The sequence below is a fragment of the Rhea pennata genome, chromosome Z (assembly GCF_028389875.1).
Source record: "Rhea pennata isolate bPtePen1 chromosome Z, bPtePen1.pri, whole genome shotgun sequence".
NCBI classification, from domain to species: domain Eukaryota; kingdom Metazoa; phylum Chordata; class Aves; order Rheiformes; family Rheidae; genus Rhea; species Rhea pennata.
The window spans coordinates 76837831-76857155 of record NC_084702.1 but is presented as its reverse complement, the minus strand read 5'-3'; the positions used below and the strand labels follow the sequence as shown (position 1 = coordinate 76857155).

General features: G+C 47.4%; 1 protein-coding gene across 5 annotated transcripts in view; it reads right to left on the bottom strand.

Annotated features, from left to right (window-relative positions):
- SETBP1 (SET binding protein 1) overlaps window positions 1-18119 on the bottom strand; it is a 362803-nt gene extending 344684 nt beyond the window's left edge. For 3 of the 5 annotated variants that reach the window (XM_062599284.1, XM_062599280.1, XM_062599283.1), the window contains exons 1-2: window positions 17814-18119; window positions 607-1267 (exon numbers count right to left, since the gene is read on the bottom strand). In XM_062599284.1, the coding sequence (XP_062455268.1) occupies window positions 607-1098 (492 nt within the window). In that variant the 5' untranslated portion in view covers window positions 1099-1267; window positions 17814-18119. Of the gene's footprint in view, window positions 1-606; window positions 1268-16494; window positions 16653-17725; window positions 17742-17813 lie in introns of those variants that run through there. The other 2 variants (XM_062599282.1, XM_062599281.1) reach the window with 2 other exon arrangements.
- Between the last annotated feature and the right edge of the window lie 1206 nt (window positions 18120-19325).

Genomic DNA, 19325 nt, shown 5'->3' with positions numbered 1-19325 from the left:
TTCAGAATTGGTTAATATGAAGGATAGTTCAAGATCATCTCCACAGCGTACACAGGAATGCTGGAGGATACCTAGTTTGTATTAGTTCTTTCGTAGCCACACGGGGCTTTGCAATCTGTGCGAAGGTTACATCTTGGACAGAAACTGCTTTGGGCAGGTTTAATTCTAGCTTCCCTCTGCTTTCAGGAGCAGCATAGGCTTAAGACCCTGTGTCTGAGCAGATGCAACTCTTCTGCTGGTACTCCCTTCCTAGGGTATACCAGGAAAAAAGCTGCACTCTTCCTTCGTCCCCTCCAACCCCCAAAGGTAAAAGAAAAAAAATCCCATCATCCTGGCATACTTTTGGTAACAAGCCTGTTTACTTCTGGTTATTCTTTCAAAAGAAGAGAGAAAAAAATCCCCACACAACCACACACACAGCGTTTAACCTCCAGAGCCAAGTTCTGCCCCCTGGGGCAGGCTGCTTTCCTGCGAGCAGGACGGTCTACTGCACACAGCAAGGGGACGGTGGGGAGGGCCCGGGGCAGCTGACAGCGCTGGCTCTCAACCGCTATGGAAGAAGAGATCCGCATGGGTGGGAGACTACAGGACAGAGAAGGACCTTACCTTCTTTCTGGAGTGTGCTCTGTCCTCCTCTTTAGCTGCTTTGCTATTTTTCCCAGCTCTGGAGAGCTTCTGCTCCCCAGACTGCTTGATGGTGATTTTGATCTCAGGAGGGCAAATGTAGTTCTCCAAGTTCTTTGGGGGCTTCTTAGCTCTCTTAGTGGTCTGGATTTTTAGTTTTAGACTCCCCTCTGTGAAGTTAGCCTCCTTGATGGAAAACTCCTGCTCTTCCAGACCATCTCCTGCCACCCATTTCTCACTGTCCGCATTGGAAGTGGAATCCACGTCTCTCCCAGAACCCAGCTCATCCTCTTCCTCAGGCTCCATCCGTTCTCCACTCACCGGGATCCCTTTCCCCGAGCCTGAGGCAGGCAGCATGGTCTCCCCCGTGCAGCTGGAGGCAGGTGGAGGCTTTGCAGAGGTAACAGTGGCTGGCAGAAAATCTGCTTCTCCTCCCCTTTGCCGGGAGCTGCCTAAAGTCTCCCTTGGTTCCATAGCAGTAACACAACACACTGGAGTCTTATCGGAGAGAAGGGGAGCACGGGAGGTGATGAAGAGAAAAAGGGCAGGTACGATCCCAGGAAGCAAATGGTAGCTGTCTGCAGGACTCAGAGTCCCAATAGTCCAGACGCTGCAAGGAGCTCAGAAGAGATCAAATCTGCAACTGTCAAAAGAAAGGAGAAGAAAAAGGAAGTTAGCACTCACACATACACCAAATGCAGCCGTGGAAATGACTGAAACTGAGTACGCCCGGGCTTCCCCTGCAACATCTCAAATACTTTCCCTGAAGCGAAATGGGAACTGATGCTGCCCAACATTTCCCAGGGCTGGATCTGGTACTGTAGAAGAGCTGAACGAAAGAACGATAGCCATGTGTACTGCTACACTAATAACAGCAGATATCTAAAAACCATAGAAAACAGTGTATAAATACCTACTCCTTAAACCCTGGATTTGGGAAAGAGGTGAGTGGGAAACCAGCTCTCCATACCTGTGAACATTCTTGCTACTTCAGAATGCTCCCTGTTACAGATTAAAAATAAATAAATAAATAATAGAAATTATATTATAGAGAGACTTGCTTGCCTTAGGTTAAACAATAACCCAGTGATCAGAACACAGAAAACACAGTTTTGCCCTATGAATCAGGCAGAAGAGTTGCAAACTTTATTTCCCCCACTTCCCAGGCGAGACACATGAGCACTCAGCTGCTGGCTATTCTATGAGGGACTCCACTTTGGATGAATTATTCAACACTCACTGGGCCAGACACATGCTGTCTGGAGCCTGAGATACTCCCCAGGGCTGCTGGAAGTGTACAAGGATCCATCTGGGTCTTTTGCATAGCAGGTACCTAAGCACTGAAGGCAATGGAGGAAACCTGAAGTCAACATTTTCCAGAGTTACTTCTGCCCTTGACTACCACCACTTTGTGCCAAAGGCCTTGGCCATCAGAAATGAAGACTGTGCTCTCACCTTTCTGTATCTGGGCTTTCTTGAAAGATACTGCCAGCTGAACCCTCCAAAATGGGAGCACTCAAATCCAGTATCTTCTGAAAAAGTCTTGGCCAAAATTAATAGAAGAAGCTATCATCTAAGGCAAAGAGATGTATCATCCAGTGACATAAAAAGCCTGAGCCAAATACCAAGCACTTGGTAAAGAAATACATATAAGCTGTTGTGAAAGCTGTTCTTCATTAATATTGAGGTGGTTTCACACACTCTCTCTAAACTCCCCCATATAAAATCCCCACCCTACAGCAAGCCAGATCAGGACACAAAATTAGCAGAAGAATACCTCAGAAAAAAAAAAAAAAAAAAAAAAAAAAAAGAGAGATATTTTCATGCTGCTTTAGTACCCTACAACAGCCTCCCAAGGGGTCAGAGGAGTATTGCTTCTGGCATACAGAGAAGGAAACAAGAACATGCTGCCAGGAGTAGGTGCTAGGGGTACAGACCTATGCTTTCAGCAGTAGCTCCCTCTTAGATTAGCTTTAATGCCAATACTATAATGCCAAACCACGCCTCTTGACCAAACACAGGCAAGATCTGAGTACAGCCAGGGATTTCCCAGGCCATTCTTAGTAGCAATAAACTGTAAAGGAGAAACAGAAATAATCCTGTTACCTATCACCAAATCATAACAGCACTCTCAGTGTGTTTTACTTCAAAGCGCAGCTCACCAACAGGTCACAGATGCCTTCCTATAAGGACTTCACCACTAATTTCTTTCTGCTTTTTAAGAGTACCTTACATAAGCTTAAAATTCAAAAAAGACATAATAACAAGAACCTTTTCTCAGTTACACAGCTGCACTTCCACTAGAGTATGGCCATGAGTCACTTGTCCAACTCTGGTCCATATGACTAGTAATGGAAAGTCCTAAACAACCTACAGCTCCATGAAATCATTGGGTGACCTCCACCCAGGTCCTAGCAGATGCAAATTCAAGTAAAGTTCCCACAAATAGCACAAGCTGACAGCCTGAGCAGGAGGGGCAGGGAGGAACCTGAACTGCCCTCTGGCCTTAGAGGTAGTTTCTGTAGCTCACAGTAGTTAGAAGTACCTTGGCAAAATGGTATGAAAACACTCATGCTCAGGTTGCGTATCTTCTGGCAATAGAAAGGAGATTCATTCCCAGAGCTGCTGTCACATTCATCTCATTTAAGATGATCTGGAAGAACCAACAGACCCAAGGCACCTGCAGCTCTGCCCCTTCCCACACTGACTCGCCCTGCAGTCAGCAGTTCTCTCCTTTCTCCACCTATAGGAGAAGGGCAACACTTACTTCATTCAAACCTATCCAAAAGGTGGATTAGTCAATGCTCATACATAGTTTTAAACCCAAGAGTGTTTACCATGTGGTAGCTGCTAATTACTAATGCAATTAGCACATTAAAACTGCCCAGCTGCAAGGCACTGCTCCACCTAATTGACTGACCTTGCACCCTGCTTCTCCTTTGCATCTATGGAGGAGATGGGAGTCAGGACTACCTTCCTCTTCCAACTGGTCCAATCAAAAAAAAAAAAAGCTATCTTATTTATCTGCCATTTCACGTTGTTAATCTCCTTAGAGAGGGACACAATGTACACACACTCCTGTGCTGCAACATAAACACAAGGTGGTAAAAGCTCGGCTGTGCAGCATTCCAGGGAGTTACTGCTCTGGTATGCACGCATGTACAATGGGCACTCTGTGCCGGCCTCCACCCACGGCCGATTAACCTCTCTCGCTGCTGGTAGGAAAGAGCAGGCTTCTCACACACAGCGTCTAGGTCCGCAGCCAGGCCACCACCGACCGGGCCGTGCCCGCCGCACCAAGCAGCCAAGGAGGCTGCGGCGAAGCAACTGCAGTTACGGCCATCGGCGCGGCAAGCCGGTGGGCGTGCTGGGTTTGCGTTGAGACCCGACGTCAAAACGGATCCGAAATAAAGCTCGCCACTCAGGAAGGTGCTTTCACGTTTTTGAATTGCTGGCCGATGCTTTATGCAGGGCTAATGAAAAACCAGGTTCCTGCCAGCGGTCTGGTCCTGGGTCTCAGACCCGCACTTTCCATCACACACAATCCGTTTGGGTGTGCACCTCCAGGTTAGCAGGGACAAGGAACGGACGAATAAAGTCATCGTGTCACGCCAGTGTCAGATGGGTTCATGTTAAATCCAGCTTAAAATCCTACTTAAATTATTGGCCTCACATTACCTAGGAGTCTGCAAATGATGGTATCAACAGATCTGCAGGTAGCAACAAATAACACCATGCTCAAATGCTATGCAGAATCAAATGGGTAATTGTTTTAGGTATCTCCTTACTCTCCTTCAGGGTTAATAGTTAAATGACTTTGGTGCAGGGACATTATACTCTTTCTTGTCTTTCTTGTTTGGGCAGGCTGCATGTGCGTTGGCTAATTAGGAAACCTCACTGCAGGCTTGTGAGCAAGTAACCCCGTTCCCGCGCTCTCTCCTTTCCTCAGCTCAGGGCAGGCTGCAGTTGTGGGAACTACTCTCAGCCTGGAAGCGGCAGGCAGCACAAGACACGCTAACGGCCGATCCCACCGCAAGGGCTCTCTCAATGAGAGCTGTGTTTCTTCGCTTGCAACCACAATACCTTTTTGTCAGTGCCTCCACCCCCCCCACGCCAAAGATACAGGGGTCTGCTCTTCGCAACTGAAAAAAAAATCAAACAAGAGCTTGGGGAGAAAAAAAGCAAGAGGTAGAACTCCTGTAAGTAGCACAAGTGGACAAAAAGTCCCCAGAACAGCCCTGGCTCAAATCACTGGGAACGCTTCTGGCCTGGTTCAACTTGCTATCTCTTGGGCTTCTCTCCATTTCTCACGTTCACATGCCTCTGCCTTCCAGGCCACCGTTTGGACTGCAAGGAGAAGTGCTAAGAGAAGGCAATAAACACTTTTCCTCTAGCTGTTCTTCTGCCTTAACTGGCAATGTGCAGACCTGAAAATCTAACGAGGAAGGTTTTTTTTATTTTTATTTTTTTTCCAAGAGATTTCTAGCTCTGTTTTAAAAACCCAAGAGATCAGGCTTGTCTAGACTTTTAAGTGGTTACCCAAACTGACCTTCCATGCCTCTGAGGCTCAGAGCATCAAGTCCCGCTCAATAAGCAACTACAGACGCATTTTACCATCCAAATTAAGCTCCCAGAGGAAAGTGTTACCACTAGCAGGCTTCCTGCAGTCAAGTTAAATTTGAGGAGGATAATTCACAGGTGAATGACAACAAATTTCACAGAAGTTGGCATTAGCTCTTAATTAGGGAGAGATTCACGCTTCCTCTGATAAGTACTGAGAAATAATCAAACACTTGCGTGCTCAGCCTTGCTATGGTTGTTCACATGTCTCTTATCAGCACCTCTGGGCACCTCAGACAGGCTTCTAGAGGAAAGGGCCTGAAGTCCAAGACCTCCCTCTGACTCAAGCTAGGTGTCTGCCGTAATGGGCTCCAAATATACTTCCTTGTCCTGCCTCAGGCAACTGCATATTTGCAAGTATTCAAATGCCAGGACTGTAAAGTGCTTAAACTGGAAAGTTTTTCCGCTAAGGACAAAAACAAGGGTAAGATACCACTGCCTTGTTGGAAACAGGAAAAAAAAAGAAAAATACTTTGAATTCTTCACGGAATATAAGAAAGTGGGTATAACATTTGGCATGGCTTTTGCCCTACACACAGTAACGATCACATTAGTAATAAGCAAACAAAAAATGCATAGGCACTGCTGAACAAACAACCAGAGGCAAGTCAGGTTCAGCAGCCCAACACTGCTACTCGGGCTGCTCTGATCAAGCACAGGGAGCAGCAGTAGAGAGCCCCGAGCAATTTTAGAAGATGCTACCCAAATCCCAGCATGACTAGCCTCTAAGACTGCTTTCTTTTTATCTATTCAGTCCAAAATACCTTAAAATGAAAGAGCAGTACTATTAATGGGGATCAAGTAATGGGAAATTTAGGAACAGGTCAGAGCGTGTCACACTGAAAGCAAAGCGGAGCCCACATCTCCTGAGCCCACATCTATCACTCAGCGTTTGGAGCTGACATTCTCCCATGTGCTGTACAGTTGTTAGGAAATCCCTAATCCCTGCAAAATATCAAAAATCCTGGAAGGTTCTTTACACTCCATCTTTCTAAACCCCTTCACCACAAAGCGCTAGAGACTATACAGCAATATTTAATTATGACATATCACCTTTCACGCCAAAGAATCCTGGGTTGCTTCCTCAATTACATATGCCACCACTGAAATGCAGCTGCCTTTGGAGCACAGGCCAGTGGACAACCCACAGGACACCCGAGGGAAAGTTTTGGTCAGAAACCTGTTTTTATGAGAAGTGTCAGTAAAACTTCAGAATCCATCACGGGACACACACACACACAAAAACCCTCAATAGCCTGGCATACAGCAAGCTGCACTGAACTCAGTTAACCCACGTTAGCAATAAAAAAACCCAACAACCCATATTTCATTATTGCTTTCAAAAGTCTAGGAGTTTCAAGCACAGTGTTCTTACCCCATGGTAAGAACAAGCCTGATGAGGATCAGCAGGAAGCGTGTGCTCACACTTTTATTGAATTGACCAGAGTACATAAAATGGAGGTTAGACCTTCTTTCATGGCAACTTAAAGGCAGCTCCAGAGGATAGGTAAAATCTCGGTGATTCGTAATGTAAGAGTGGTGCAGAGAGATGATACCTGATGGGGTATAAAGCCTGCTGGGATAAAATTAAGCCATTGTATTTTTCTGAGAAAATTTCAACCAGCAGAATGAGTTTATACTGGATCATGCACCAGCAGCGCATTTAATCTACTGCTTGGTGCCCTAGAGCTAGATTTATTGTCTTCTTTGAATCATGGCCCTAGCTACCTCCTGTGGCCATGATATTCTGCAAGAACAATCCTGCATTGGCAGGGAGCTGGAAGAATGGCTGTGACAGCTATTTTCCATCCATGCTATAGATCCCATAGGAAACACCCTCTCCTTTTCACCTGCCTTATGTCAATTGTGAGAGAAACACGGCAGAAAAAGTTCCCCTTCAAGCAGAACAAATGAACATCATCTCTTAATAAAGAATCAGAGATGACCTGTGATTTCAAAAAACCCAACCGGACATGGCCCTGAGCAGCCTGCTCTAGCTGACCCTGCTTTGAGCAGGGCGGTCGGACTAGATGATCTCCAGAGGTCCCTGCCAACCTCAGCCATTCTCTGATTCTGTGATGTATTTTTTGGCCTTCATCTCCAATGCTGGGCAAATTGGACTCTCTATTTCGCTGCAATTTTAAACACACTGCAAAGATACCTGTATATAAGATATACATGGATCTGGGCATATATAAAATATAAGTGGATATACACCAGATACTATATCAGCTCCTCAACTGATAGAGGTAATTGCCAGAGGAATGACCATAACTTAATGCCTATAATCCACAGATTATCTGTACAAATAAATAATTAAGACATGTGATCCATTAATACAGTGAGTTACATGCACAGGGGGTTACAGAGAGAAAGGCTTGTTCCCCTTTCTTTGCCATCCCCCTGCCTCTGACACTGCCTCTGAAAATGCCCTTGTTCCAGTCCTTCCACCTCTGCACCTGATTTTGTGTGGGTTACGGACGGACATTTTCTGAAGGGAAGGGACACAGTTTATCTCAAGTGTGGTCTATCCACATGAAAATAAAGAGCAAGGATTAATGACAGTTACTAGCCTGGTCCAGTAACAACAGTATAACCATACTCTCCATTCAGATCGCCCTGAGCCTAAGTGCTACCGGCCCTTTGTACCTCCGTTAGCGTGACCGAGCAACCTGCCTGATGGGGCTGCCTAGGCATGACCAACCTCGGCACAGGCAGCCAGGAAAAGCCACGCTAGAGGGAAAAAAGACAAGATAACCCAAAGATCTCTCACAGCCAGATGAGGCTGCAAGCGTCTCCCTCGTCATCCAAGATAAAGAGACAAAAGTAAATGAGAGTCCAAGCATATCCATAATTACAGAGGCATGTAAGCGTGCACATTACACACGTGTGCATCTGCCTTCTCAACATAGAGAGATTAAGAGTAGATTATGGAATCATATTTGACTCCATAATTAGGTTGGAGACTCCATAACTAGATCAGATAGTCACCTTTCCATGTAAGTAACTAACTATCGTACAGTGCAGAAGGGAGGGCCAACTGAATGATTAAACAACTGACACGGCCATAAATCATAAGGCCCATAAAAGCAATACTGCCCAAAGTACAGCTGCGGCAACAGCCAGCATAGCAAAGCACCCATCTGCAGTAGGAGGAGAGATGCCCATCAGGTTGCCCAAGGACTTTTACAAGCTCCCGTCTGAGAACAACACCAAGGATTTATAAATCTATTCACTCACAATCTAAAGCTAGGACCTCTGGATGGAAGGGGAAGAGAGTTGGATCATCAGACTAGCAAACATCTCAAGTTCAACGCTGGTCTCTGAAGGACAGATCTCATCCAGCTTGTACCCTCAGAAACAAATACTGCTGTCTGACTTGATGCACCGTTAAAGTAAGAAATACTTGTAAGTAAGTAAGAACACACTGATGTCAAGAGATGGCATGTCATTTTTACCCATGATCCCTGAGAAGATGAAGCCTCTGGGACACTAGAAAGCAAAATGAGATGCAAACTGTACTCCAGCTCATTACAACATAAAGAGCAAAGCCAGGAGATCTGCCTACATCAGATCAACAGACTGCCAAGCTCCCAGATCAAGCATCATCTCTCTTGGCATGATGTACTCAAAGGTGACTCCAGAGATGATCTAGGAGAATAGCCTGAACTCTGCTGGGTGCAGCAGCATGTACCACTACAGGGAAGAAGCTTATTCCACTAACAATAGCCATAAAACTCTTTGGGGGAGGTGTCAACGTGCATGAGACTTTAAATGCTTACTCCATTTCACCCAGCTGTTGCCAACTGCACCATCCTGGAGATAGTGAAGGCCATTCCAAGCTACAAACGGAAAGTTTTATGGGTATTTAGGGAAAGGATATTGGCACAGAAACCAGCCACAGAAAGCAAAACCCTGCACAATTCCATCATCTGTGTTACCAAACTTTCCTAGATTGACTCTGCTCTTGGAAAGCTGCCATCAGACACAGTAGCCTCCTTCTAACACCCTCGTGGTAGGGCAGTAATCTCTCCTCCCTCTGATCAAACATTTCCCTCTGTGCCCTGAGACCTGTGGAAAATGATTTCTCTATATAAATGATTAACGAGAGCCTTGTTTTTATTTACTGCTGCTGTCACGGGACTTCTCCTTCCTCCTCTTTTTTTTTTTTCTCCTCCATTATTTCACTAACGCTTGCGCAAGTGCCAAAGACACCAATTTTCACTCTCTTCAATAGAAACAAAGAAATAAATAAAATAAAACAACACATCTGACAGGGAGTGCACCAGGTCTTGGCTCAGCATCCATTCCTCAGAGCTGTAAGTGATGGCACAAGAAGGACCAAAAAGGCTTCAGTCCAGGATCTATCCTGTGCCCAGTCTGTAGGCTGTACAAACAACACATCCCATGTTACCCAATTCTGCATACCTCAAATGAGTCTAGGAATAAGGAAGGTTGGACTTTGTCCATGGATGCTTGCACCATGTGTTAGCGTGATGAGTAAGCAGTAGTATGGTGCTTGGTGCTGCATAATGTACTGAGGAATCCCTAGCCCCAGGGGGGTGGGGGGTCTGTGAGAAAATGGGGGGTATAAGAAACAGCATACCAGAAGGAGAGCAGTAACTTGGGGTATACAGAGGAGAGCGCGGAGACCGTTTCCTTTGCCTTGCAGAACATACCAGTCCTTAGGCTTTCGAGATGGAGAGCACGTCTGGTTCACCAGAATGAGAAAACCACTTACAGCCTCACGGGCAGCAGAGTAAGAAGCAGGAGGCAAGAGCTGAGCAGGACACTGAGAAGTGGGCACGGCTGCACAAGTATGGGGCGCTCAAAGTGAGATAGGAGCAGAGCTGTAGTCTCGAGAGCCGCCTGCAGTGCATGAAGAGTGAAGTCAAAAGGCATAAACCTGAGACAGGAGTGGGACAGTAGGAAGACACAAGGACAGGAATATGGGCAAGGGAGAGGAGTAGCTTAGCCTCTAATGAAGATGATGAGGAAATTGTTACAGAAATACTGGGAGAAGTTGAGTTAGGAGTTAATTTAGAAGTTAAGTCAGAAGTTTAGTTGAGGAGCTAGAAGTCCTGCTGAGTACACATCAGATTCAATTTGAGGAGGCGAATAGGACCAAGAACATCAGATTCAGGATTTGAATTGCATGGACCATGATTTCAGGTTGGCACTTCTCCACGAATTGTTTCTGCTCTGTCAGCCCAATACATACACCCATGTTCATCTGGAAGGAATGAAGGCCAAATTTTCACAGGCTATCATCATAGATAGCTAAAGATTATTAGTGAAATCCTGACCTCAGTTATTCCCTTGTAACACCACTGACTTTGGGGAGGATTTATAAGTCAGGATGGGGTTAGAATTTGTGGGAATCCAAGGTCAGCTCAGTCACAGGTATCCTCCTTTCTCCACTGACAACATATGAGTCACTCTGCTCCTAATCTGAGCCCTTCACTTAGGCCCTGACCACAGCAAGGCAGATCTTGGTCTGCAGGCTCTGATGGTCCAAGTGACCTCTGAACCAAAACATCTGTACTGCTATACTCACTCTTGGAGATGGCTACATGTTTGAATCAGGTCCCAGTCCCTAATTAGGGCCATGCTGCAGCTTATTATTATTGTAATTATTACTCACCCTATTTTTGTCAGAAGCTTTCTTCTGGGCTCTAAGAGATCTGGTAACCAAGCTAAAGCTGAAGAAAATTAATGTTGTGGCCTGAAAGCCACAAACACTTAAAATGCAGTGTGTTTTAAGAACAGAGGTATCTTCAATTCTGATAAAAGGATGGAAGAGCAGGAGCCATGTTTCTGTGACCACCTCACACAACACAGAATTAGGGTCTAATGTAAACCAACACCCACAGCAGACAACACCTATGACACTTACCCAGGGAGAGCACCCCTCTGGTTAAGTCAACCAACTAAACGATCTTGATTGGCTTCAGGATGCTTACAAGACTATTTTCAAAATGTCACAGCTTCAGAAACCATGACCTCCGGGTTTTTTTTTTTTTTTCCCTAACACACTAGCAGAAGACTGAGGCCCTCAACAAGCCCTATGTTTATATCCATTTATCAGCTCAAAGTCCAGCAGGTTAGACTGTTGCCCTGTCTAAAAGCATGTGGTTAGAATAATTTAAAAGGGAAAAGTCTTTCCTCTTCTTCCCCCACCCTTACTTCTTCTGAATAAATTTAAAGAAAGAGAAACAACTGACAGCTGGAGGGAATTTACTCAACCTTTCAGGAAGAAAATTGCCGTCAAGCAAAGAAAAAGCATGACATTTTTCAGCCCATTAGGTGAGGGTTTATGGAAGTTACAAGGATGTGAATATATGGGTTAACACTTTAAACTGTTTTGCAACCTTAGGAATAATGGGCATGTATAATAACTCTTAGCCCAGATGCCTGTTATAATATTTTGCATGTATACAATCCTGTTCAAACACTTACTAAACTCCCTTACTTAAGCTTCACATCTCTGATCCCTTCTGAAGAAAGGACTAAAGAATTCAGCAGAGAATTATTCCCCTGTATAGAATTCCATTGAATCCCCACTACAGAACTCCATAGGAAGGTTTTAGAGAGAGGAAAAAAAAAAAAAAAAGAAAGAAAGAAAAAGAAAGTACAGGAAGGATTTCCTTGTCTGGCAAACTAATAGGATTTCAGAGGAGTTTCTGCAGAACCCCATTACATTCTCTCATGCCAACAATTTACCAAGACTCAACAAGACGTGGGTAAATGTCACAGTATTCTTTCCAGACCAGTGAGACACTGGGTCTAGAAACACACAAGGAAATAACAGCAACATCCAAGACTTCGAAATCGTATTAGTAGCATATTCAGGGTATGTGCATTCATATTGAGGAAAGACATGCCTTGCGGCTTGACCTCTGGTTTGAGTAGCATCATTTTCTCCCTTCTGTCTTAAAACCAAGTTCCCCATCTGCTAAAATACCAGGGCAGAAACAGAATGATTCATTGTATGCATATATATCTCTCAGTTATAAAGGTTAAGGCTAACAAAAATTTCAAAGTAACATAAAACCTCAGGCTTCCGATCTTTAACCCATCTCTAATTTTGAGGTATTTAAGTGAGTACTGGATTACCCCATGCTTGCCTACTGCACATTTTTCTGAACAGTTTTGTCGAGCATTATTACAGGAGATGCCGTACCAGCAGAGAGGAAACCTTGCTCTCACCCACCGCCACAGTCATGCTCAGCTGTACAGGACTGTACAACAATTTTTACAGTCCCTGCTTGCCGAGGAAACAGGAATTCACTAGTTCAGAGAAAGTCAAAAGCTAAGTAAGTGTCACTCCCGCACAGGGAGCGGCATTTAGACATAACCACAGCACCCCACTCTGCCAGGCCCTTGTATCCCAATATACCCCAGAGCGGAGCTTTTGGGCTGTGGTCACTGCTCTTAGGCGAGAGTGAAGCTGACCCTGGGAGCTGCGAGCAACAACCAGACTGAATATTCCAAGGACGTCCCCTGCATTTTCCTGTTTTGTCACCTGTGCTTCCGCTCCATCATCATCACAGACTGGCATCGGCACATTTATTTGGTGGCCAGACAGCCTGGAGAAGATCTCAGAGATACAGAGACCTGAAACCTTGCAAAGTTCCCTGATTAAACTACAGCTGTAAAGATCTAAATCAAGTCTCTCTGGGGTGTTTGAGGGCCAGAGTTTTGATTTGGCCTTTTGGAGTTGGATCTGACTAATCTGAGGACTTCTAGGCATCTTAAATCTTATAAAAGACAAGAAGAGCCTAAATGAATCATATCAGAAGATTGTTTTTCATATCAACTGTCCCACAGCTTAGAGTAAAAGCAAATTGTGTTTGGACAAACTGTGCTATCAAGTAAATCCAACTCCAAAAGGGAAAAATAGCCCATAACTCTCTTCCCTCTCAAGAGCTGATAAACAAAAATTACCATCCCAACATCCCCCAACTCGAGCAGACATGCTGCATTATTCTCTGACTGCTTTTATTCAATTTAAGTAATGATTTTGCCTTCTTCTTTTGCCCCACCTCTACATCCCCCTCATCTTGCTCTATCCACAACCAATTAAATGTGAATGCAGAATCCAGATGCCTATTGGGGGACTTGCTGGTTCACAGCATCCAGTAGCTGTCCAAGCAGGTCCGAATACGCAACAAACTTCTGAAGCCATGTTAAGTGAAACCTTCGTGTTGGGAAGAGGAAGAAACCAGCTCCAAGGCTCTGAGTGCATCTTAGAAGCAACTGTGCTAATAATGTGCCTTCACAACCTTATTTCATGTCTGCATTAAAAAGCAGAGCAGGCCCAACCTGGAAAGTTTGGAATTATTTCCAGATCTAACAGTCCCCCTGGGTTAAAAGCTAGAGTGGAGGGGTTTTAAAGCCCATCTTTAATCAAGATGACAATTTCCTAAAAGGATGAGTCATTTTATTTCCTCAACATTAATAATGGGGAAGGAAACTTTTTTTCCTTCAAGTTGGAAAAAGCAAAAGTAATGAGAAAAGAACCTTTAAGAGCAGCAAAACCAGTCCCAGCAGAAACCACAAGCCCTGCAACAAAACACTGAGAACCTTCTCCACTGAACATCTCCACAAAATATCGCCTTTCTCACTAGACTCTGGACTAACTCAAAACTTTGGAAAGCTGCTATCCTAAAAGTGCCCAGACTTCCCAGTAATGACTCAACCGAAGCGAGATTTTGCAGTGGGCTTCATTCAACCACCTTTTTGCACACAGACAGATTTGCTGCCGCTCTCCGGTCAAACGCATGCCTAATTGCGGCATGTGTGCGCTCAAAACTCAGAGCGTCTGCGCATTATTGCAGACAAAAATGACGTGCCAAAATTTCAGAAGATGGTTTAAATCTTATTCAATGGGCCTAGTGCCCCATGTAGCATGGCGCACGTTTGGGCAGTTATTAAAGCTGCTCCCCGATATCCTCACAGACCCACACAGCACAGATTGCTCCAGAGGTGGACAGTTAACAGGGCGCGACATAGACCACCTAAGCGTACGGTTAAACAAACCGGTCATCAACTCACTGGCCGAGTGAATTCACAGCAATTGGTTGGATTCAGAACTGTTTTTACGTGGTTCATTAGACAATAGCCTTTCTTGCTACTAGTTGGGTCAAGAGTCAAAATTGCTGTGTAATTGCAAGTCTCCAAGCACAAGGCAAGAGTTTTTCAGTCCTGGAGGGTGTTGTCCAAAGGGGAAAGAAAACAGAAGGGAAAGATTATGTATGAGCAATTGAGCCCTACTGAGAGGGCAAAAAAAGTCACTGAAACTGGGATTAGCCAAATCTTGTAATGCAAAACAAGAGTCCTGTTGGTAAGCTGGCACTTACACCTAAGAGACGTGTGTGCAGGGGAAACGGAGCTCAAAGAATGGGTCAAAACGGACCAGAAGAGGAGATTAAGCAGCATCCAGAGCCAAAAAATGATGGTTGGCCATTTTCAAGCATTTAACTTCTTGAGTTAATTAGGCACATGCAAGAGCAGTTATTAAAAAAGAACTGTTCCCAACTTAATCAAAGCACATTATTGGAAATGATACTGAGAAGCCTCAGTAGAGAAACCCAGTAAATATCAAGTCAAGCTAAATAGCTCAGTTATGATTATTATTAATAATAAATCATGGCCACTGTTTCTTTTGTTTGCCAACAACTAGCATAGTTTATGGCTCTGCACAAACCTAACACACCATTTTATTACATTTCAGAGAGCGCATCCTCCTAAAATGATAATGTGTTAATAATCTATGCTGGGCTTTTTGGCAGGAACCAAAGAGCTCAAACAACTTGAAATAACATCAGCAAAAAATTATTTATTCCCCATCCCTAGTTGCGGAGAAAACAGAGGTTTTCTTGGCTCAGCTACTTCTCAATAGATTTCTGGTTTCAATTAAAACTTTGAGTCTGAGAAGTTAAAAAAAAAAAAAAAAAAGCCAAAGCCAAAAAGGGATGGAAGTCTCCATTCACTGTGTGTTTCTCCTTTTTTTTTTTCCCCTTCTGCTTTTACATAACCATTCCAAGCTAAGAGCAGAGACTAAAGTACAACTACATTGTTTGCAGGGTTTTTCTCCTTTTAGTTAAAAAGCAAATGCAGAAAAAGATAAGTTTCTCCCTCCAGTGGAAGTAGCTTCTAACTGGGGCAGTAATCTAACCGAAGGCCGAGGAAACACAGAAAGGCGCGAGTGAAACCGCCACTTGCACGTTTTCACAGATAGGCTTTTTTTCCCTCTCCTGTCTACATTAAAAGGTCATAGACACTTGTTTCTTCAGGTCTGTAGTGTCGTTCCCTAACGTTAGACGGACGATTATATCATTACCGTAGCCTGCGCTGTGTTAGCTCTGGCTGCAGGGGCTGTCGAATCGATAATTGTTACTATTCGGGTCCATAATATTAAACACAGGATTGGATTTGCCAGCAGTTCTTTACCCCTGAAATCCTCCTGTCAATATGAAAGGGATCAAATTACTTTCCCTGACAGCAGAGGACCAGCGGGCTCAGCGTTTCCCGTGCCTAGAACATCCTTTGCAGTTTGACAGATGGACATAAAAGGCAACGCGGCGGTTCCCCCCCGGCCCGGCCCGGCCCGGCCCGACCTGGCCGCGGCCTCTTCGACACCCTTCACGCAGCACCTCTGCTCCCGCCGCCGAGGCAGAGCCGCATTTGCTTGTCGCGTACTCCTCCCAGTGCCCGGCTCGGGTTACCGAGCCGCCGCCGCCGCCGCCGCCCGCGCCCGGCTCCGCGCCGCATCCCCCCGCCGCCCGCGGCGGCCGCCCGCCCCCGCAGACCCTGCCGCAAACGCCGCTGCACAGCCCGGCCCCGGCCCCGGCCCCGGCCCCGGCCCCGGCCCCCGGCGCGCTGCCCGGCGGCTCCGCGGGGGCCCCCGCGGCCGCCCCGGCGGGGCCGCCGGCGAGCTGCCCTTTGAGCGCCCGACGTCAGGCGTGAGATTATCAGCGCCGTTTATTTGAAGCGGAAACGAATCGGAAATCCTTCTCTCAACTGCCTTTTTAGACACATAAATACACGCACGCAGGCACGCAGGGGCCCGAGCGGCGCAGCGCGGCGTCCCGGCGGGGAGCGCCCGGTGCCCGGCGCGGCGCGGTGCGCGCACACGCACCTAGATACACGCGCGCGTAGATGCACGCGCGCGCGCACACACGCACGCACGCACACACGCCGGGAACGCACAGCGGGAGGGGGGGGCCCGCGCCTCGCCGGAGGTACCTGCTTTCCCACCGCCCGCCGAGGAAACCCGGCCCCATCTCGGCGGCGCAAGGCAGGGCAGGGGTGTGCGTGTGCGCGCGTGTGTGTGTGCGTGTGTGTGTGCACGGCGAGGAGGTGGGCAGGCAGCCTCTCGCCGGGGCTGGAGTTGACAATAGCCGCCCTCTAATGCAGGCTGCGCTTTACCCGAGTCCCACCTCGGTCCGTCCCCCCCCCCCACACCCCCCGAGGGAAAAAAAAAAGCCACACACACTCACACACACACACTCACACACACACTCACACGCACATCTGCGATCTGCAAAACCGCCCAGAGCTAAACTCCACTTCTACCTGGCGTGATTTCCGGCGGGAGGGGAGGGGGGGGCGAGGGGCGATCCTGGGGATGGCTAATCACGGCCTTATTAATCCTGATTATTAACGCGCTCATTGCGGGAGGGGGCAGGGAAAAGCGGGAGGGAAGGAGGGTGTCCCGCATTGCTAATTACAGCCCTCCTCCCCCCGCTCCTCTCCCTTCCCCCCCCCCCCCCCCCCGGAGGCACTTATTTGCTAGTGTAAATCGCTGCTTTTCGGGACTGCGTGTCCTTTTCAATGTCAAAATAAGCGCGGGGCCGCGGCGGCGCCCCGGGGAAGCGCCGCTGCCCCCCGCGCCCAGCGCCGAGCACCGCCGCGGCCCCGCAGACACCGCCGACCCCCCCCCCCGCCCCGCACACACACACACGCACACGCACACACACACACACCCCCCTAAGGTTACAGTGTTGCTCTCTAGCTCCACTTAACCTGCAATTTACGGGGGGGGGAGGATCCCCCTCTTTCCTTTACAAACACAGACCTACCCCCGTCGGGGAAAACAGACACACACTAGCAAAGGGGGGGGGATATATTATGCAAACTCCTAAAAAAATGCAACCCCTTCCCAGCAGCACGGTCTCACCTCCCCCCGCCACCGTGCCCTCCCCCCCCTGCACACACACACTCACCACCAGCAGCCACAAAGCGTGGGGAGGGAAGGGGTCGGAGGGGCAGAGGGGGCATCGCAGGCATTGCACAGCGGAGCAATCCCCCCCCCCCCCCCAAATAAATAAAGCCCTTTCCGCGCCATTGCAAAGTCACAACACGAAAAAAAGGAGACGACATTAACTTTTGCATGCAAACGGGGGGGGAAGGAAGGGAGAGGGGGTAGCGAAGGGGGGAGGAAGACCCTTCTGCAACCCAGATTAGCCAGACAGACCTTTCCTCGATGGCTCGCTTTTTTTGTTGTTGTTGTTTTCCTTTTTTTTTTTTTTTTTTTTTTTTTTTTTTTTTTTTTTTTTACTAACCCATATCCCCAAAACGGCGGCAGGGGCTTCTTAGCAGCTTCCTCTTCTTCTTCTTCTTTCTTCCTCCTCCTCTTCCTCCTCCTCCTCCTCCTTCCCTCGGCTTTTCCACCCCTTCTTGTCTCTTCTCTTTTAGATCCCGGTTTCAATCCCTCGCCACAGCCCCCAAAGGTGCTTTTGCTTGTGTTGCGGCAAACCCATGGCGGTGTTCATCTGTCAGATTAGGGGAGCGCACGGCCGCGCCGCGCACGCAGAGCCGGGAGGGAGGAGGAGGAGGAGGAGGAGGAGGAGGAGGGCGGGGGGGAGGAGGGAAGGCACCCGGGGAGAGGGAGATGGACGGGCCGGAGAGAGAGAGAGAGAGGGATGGGGAGATAGCGAGATAAATGATAGATCGAGAAATAGAGCGAGGGAGAGCGAGAAGGGGGGAAAATGGCGTCTTGGAAGCCGGAATCCCGGAGTAAATCAAATTAACACGCAACACCCAGAGCAGTCCCGGCTAATTTTAGCAGGAGCCAAAATAAAATGAAAAGGAAAAAGGGGGGGGGGGAAGAGGAGGAGGAGGGATGAAAGAAAGGAGGAGGGGAGAGGAGGAAAAAAGAGGGGAGAGCAAAAAAAAAAAAAAAAAAAAAGGAAAAAAAATCAATGCACTGGATAAAATCCTGGGTTCGAAATCGATGGAGCTTGTCTCTGTCTCTCTGTCTTGCTCGCTTTTCCTTTATTTTTTAGAAGAAGGGCTTTTTTTCTTTCTTTTTTTTTTTTTTTTTTTTTTTTTGCTTTTTGTTTGTTGGTGGTGGTTGTTTAGGGGCCTTTGGAGGGCGGGAAAAGGAGGGGGGGGGAAAGCGTTTTCGTTTTGGCTTTTCCCGGCAAGGAGTTAAAAAAAATAAGAAAAAAAAAGAAAAAAGAAAGAAAAAAAAAAAAAAAACCCACACACAACCCCGCGACGAGGAAGGGGCTGCTCCGGCGGCGCCGAGGAAGCTCTTCCCTTTTTCCCTTTATTCCGGCTCTGGTCTCCGCAGCGGGCAGGGGGCGGCCGGAGCGGGGCCGCGGCGCTGCGGCCGCCCGCGCCCCCTCCGCGCCGCTGCGCGCCCGGCCGCGCGCGGAGGGAGCGTGGCAGGAGGGCGGAAAAATCCCGGGTTTCCTACGGGGCACGGGATCGATGTCTCCCCCCCCCCAATACATACACTCGCGCTCGCTGAGAGCACAGGGGGCCGTCGGGGCGGAGGGGGGCTGCCTTTTTTTTTTTTTTTTTTTTTTTTTTTTTTTTTTTTTTGCTGGATTTTGCCTTTCTCCAGCTTTTTATTTTATCTTTCGGGGCGGCGGTTTGTTTATAAGCAGAGCTCTGGAGCCGATGGCTGCGGCTCTCGCTTGTGCCCCTGGTTTTCTTTCGCTCCCCGCGTCCTGCAGCACTAGTGGTGGTGGTGGTGGTGGTGGGGTGAAATAAATAAATAGCAATGATCAAGCACGCGCGCACACACACGCACACACATGCACACACACTCGGTGTGGCTGCAATGC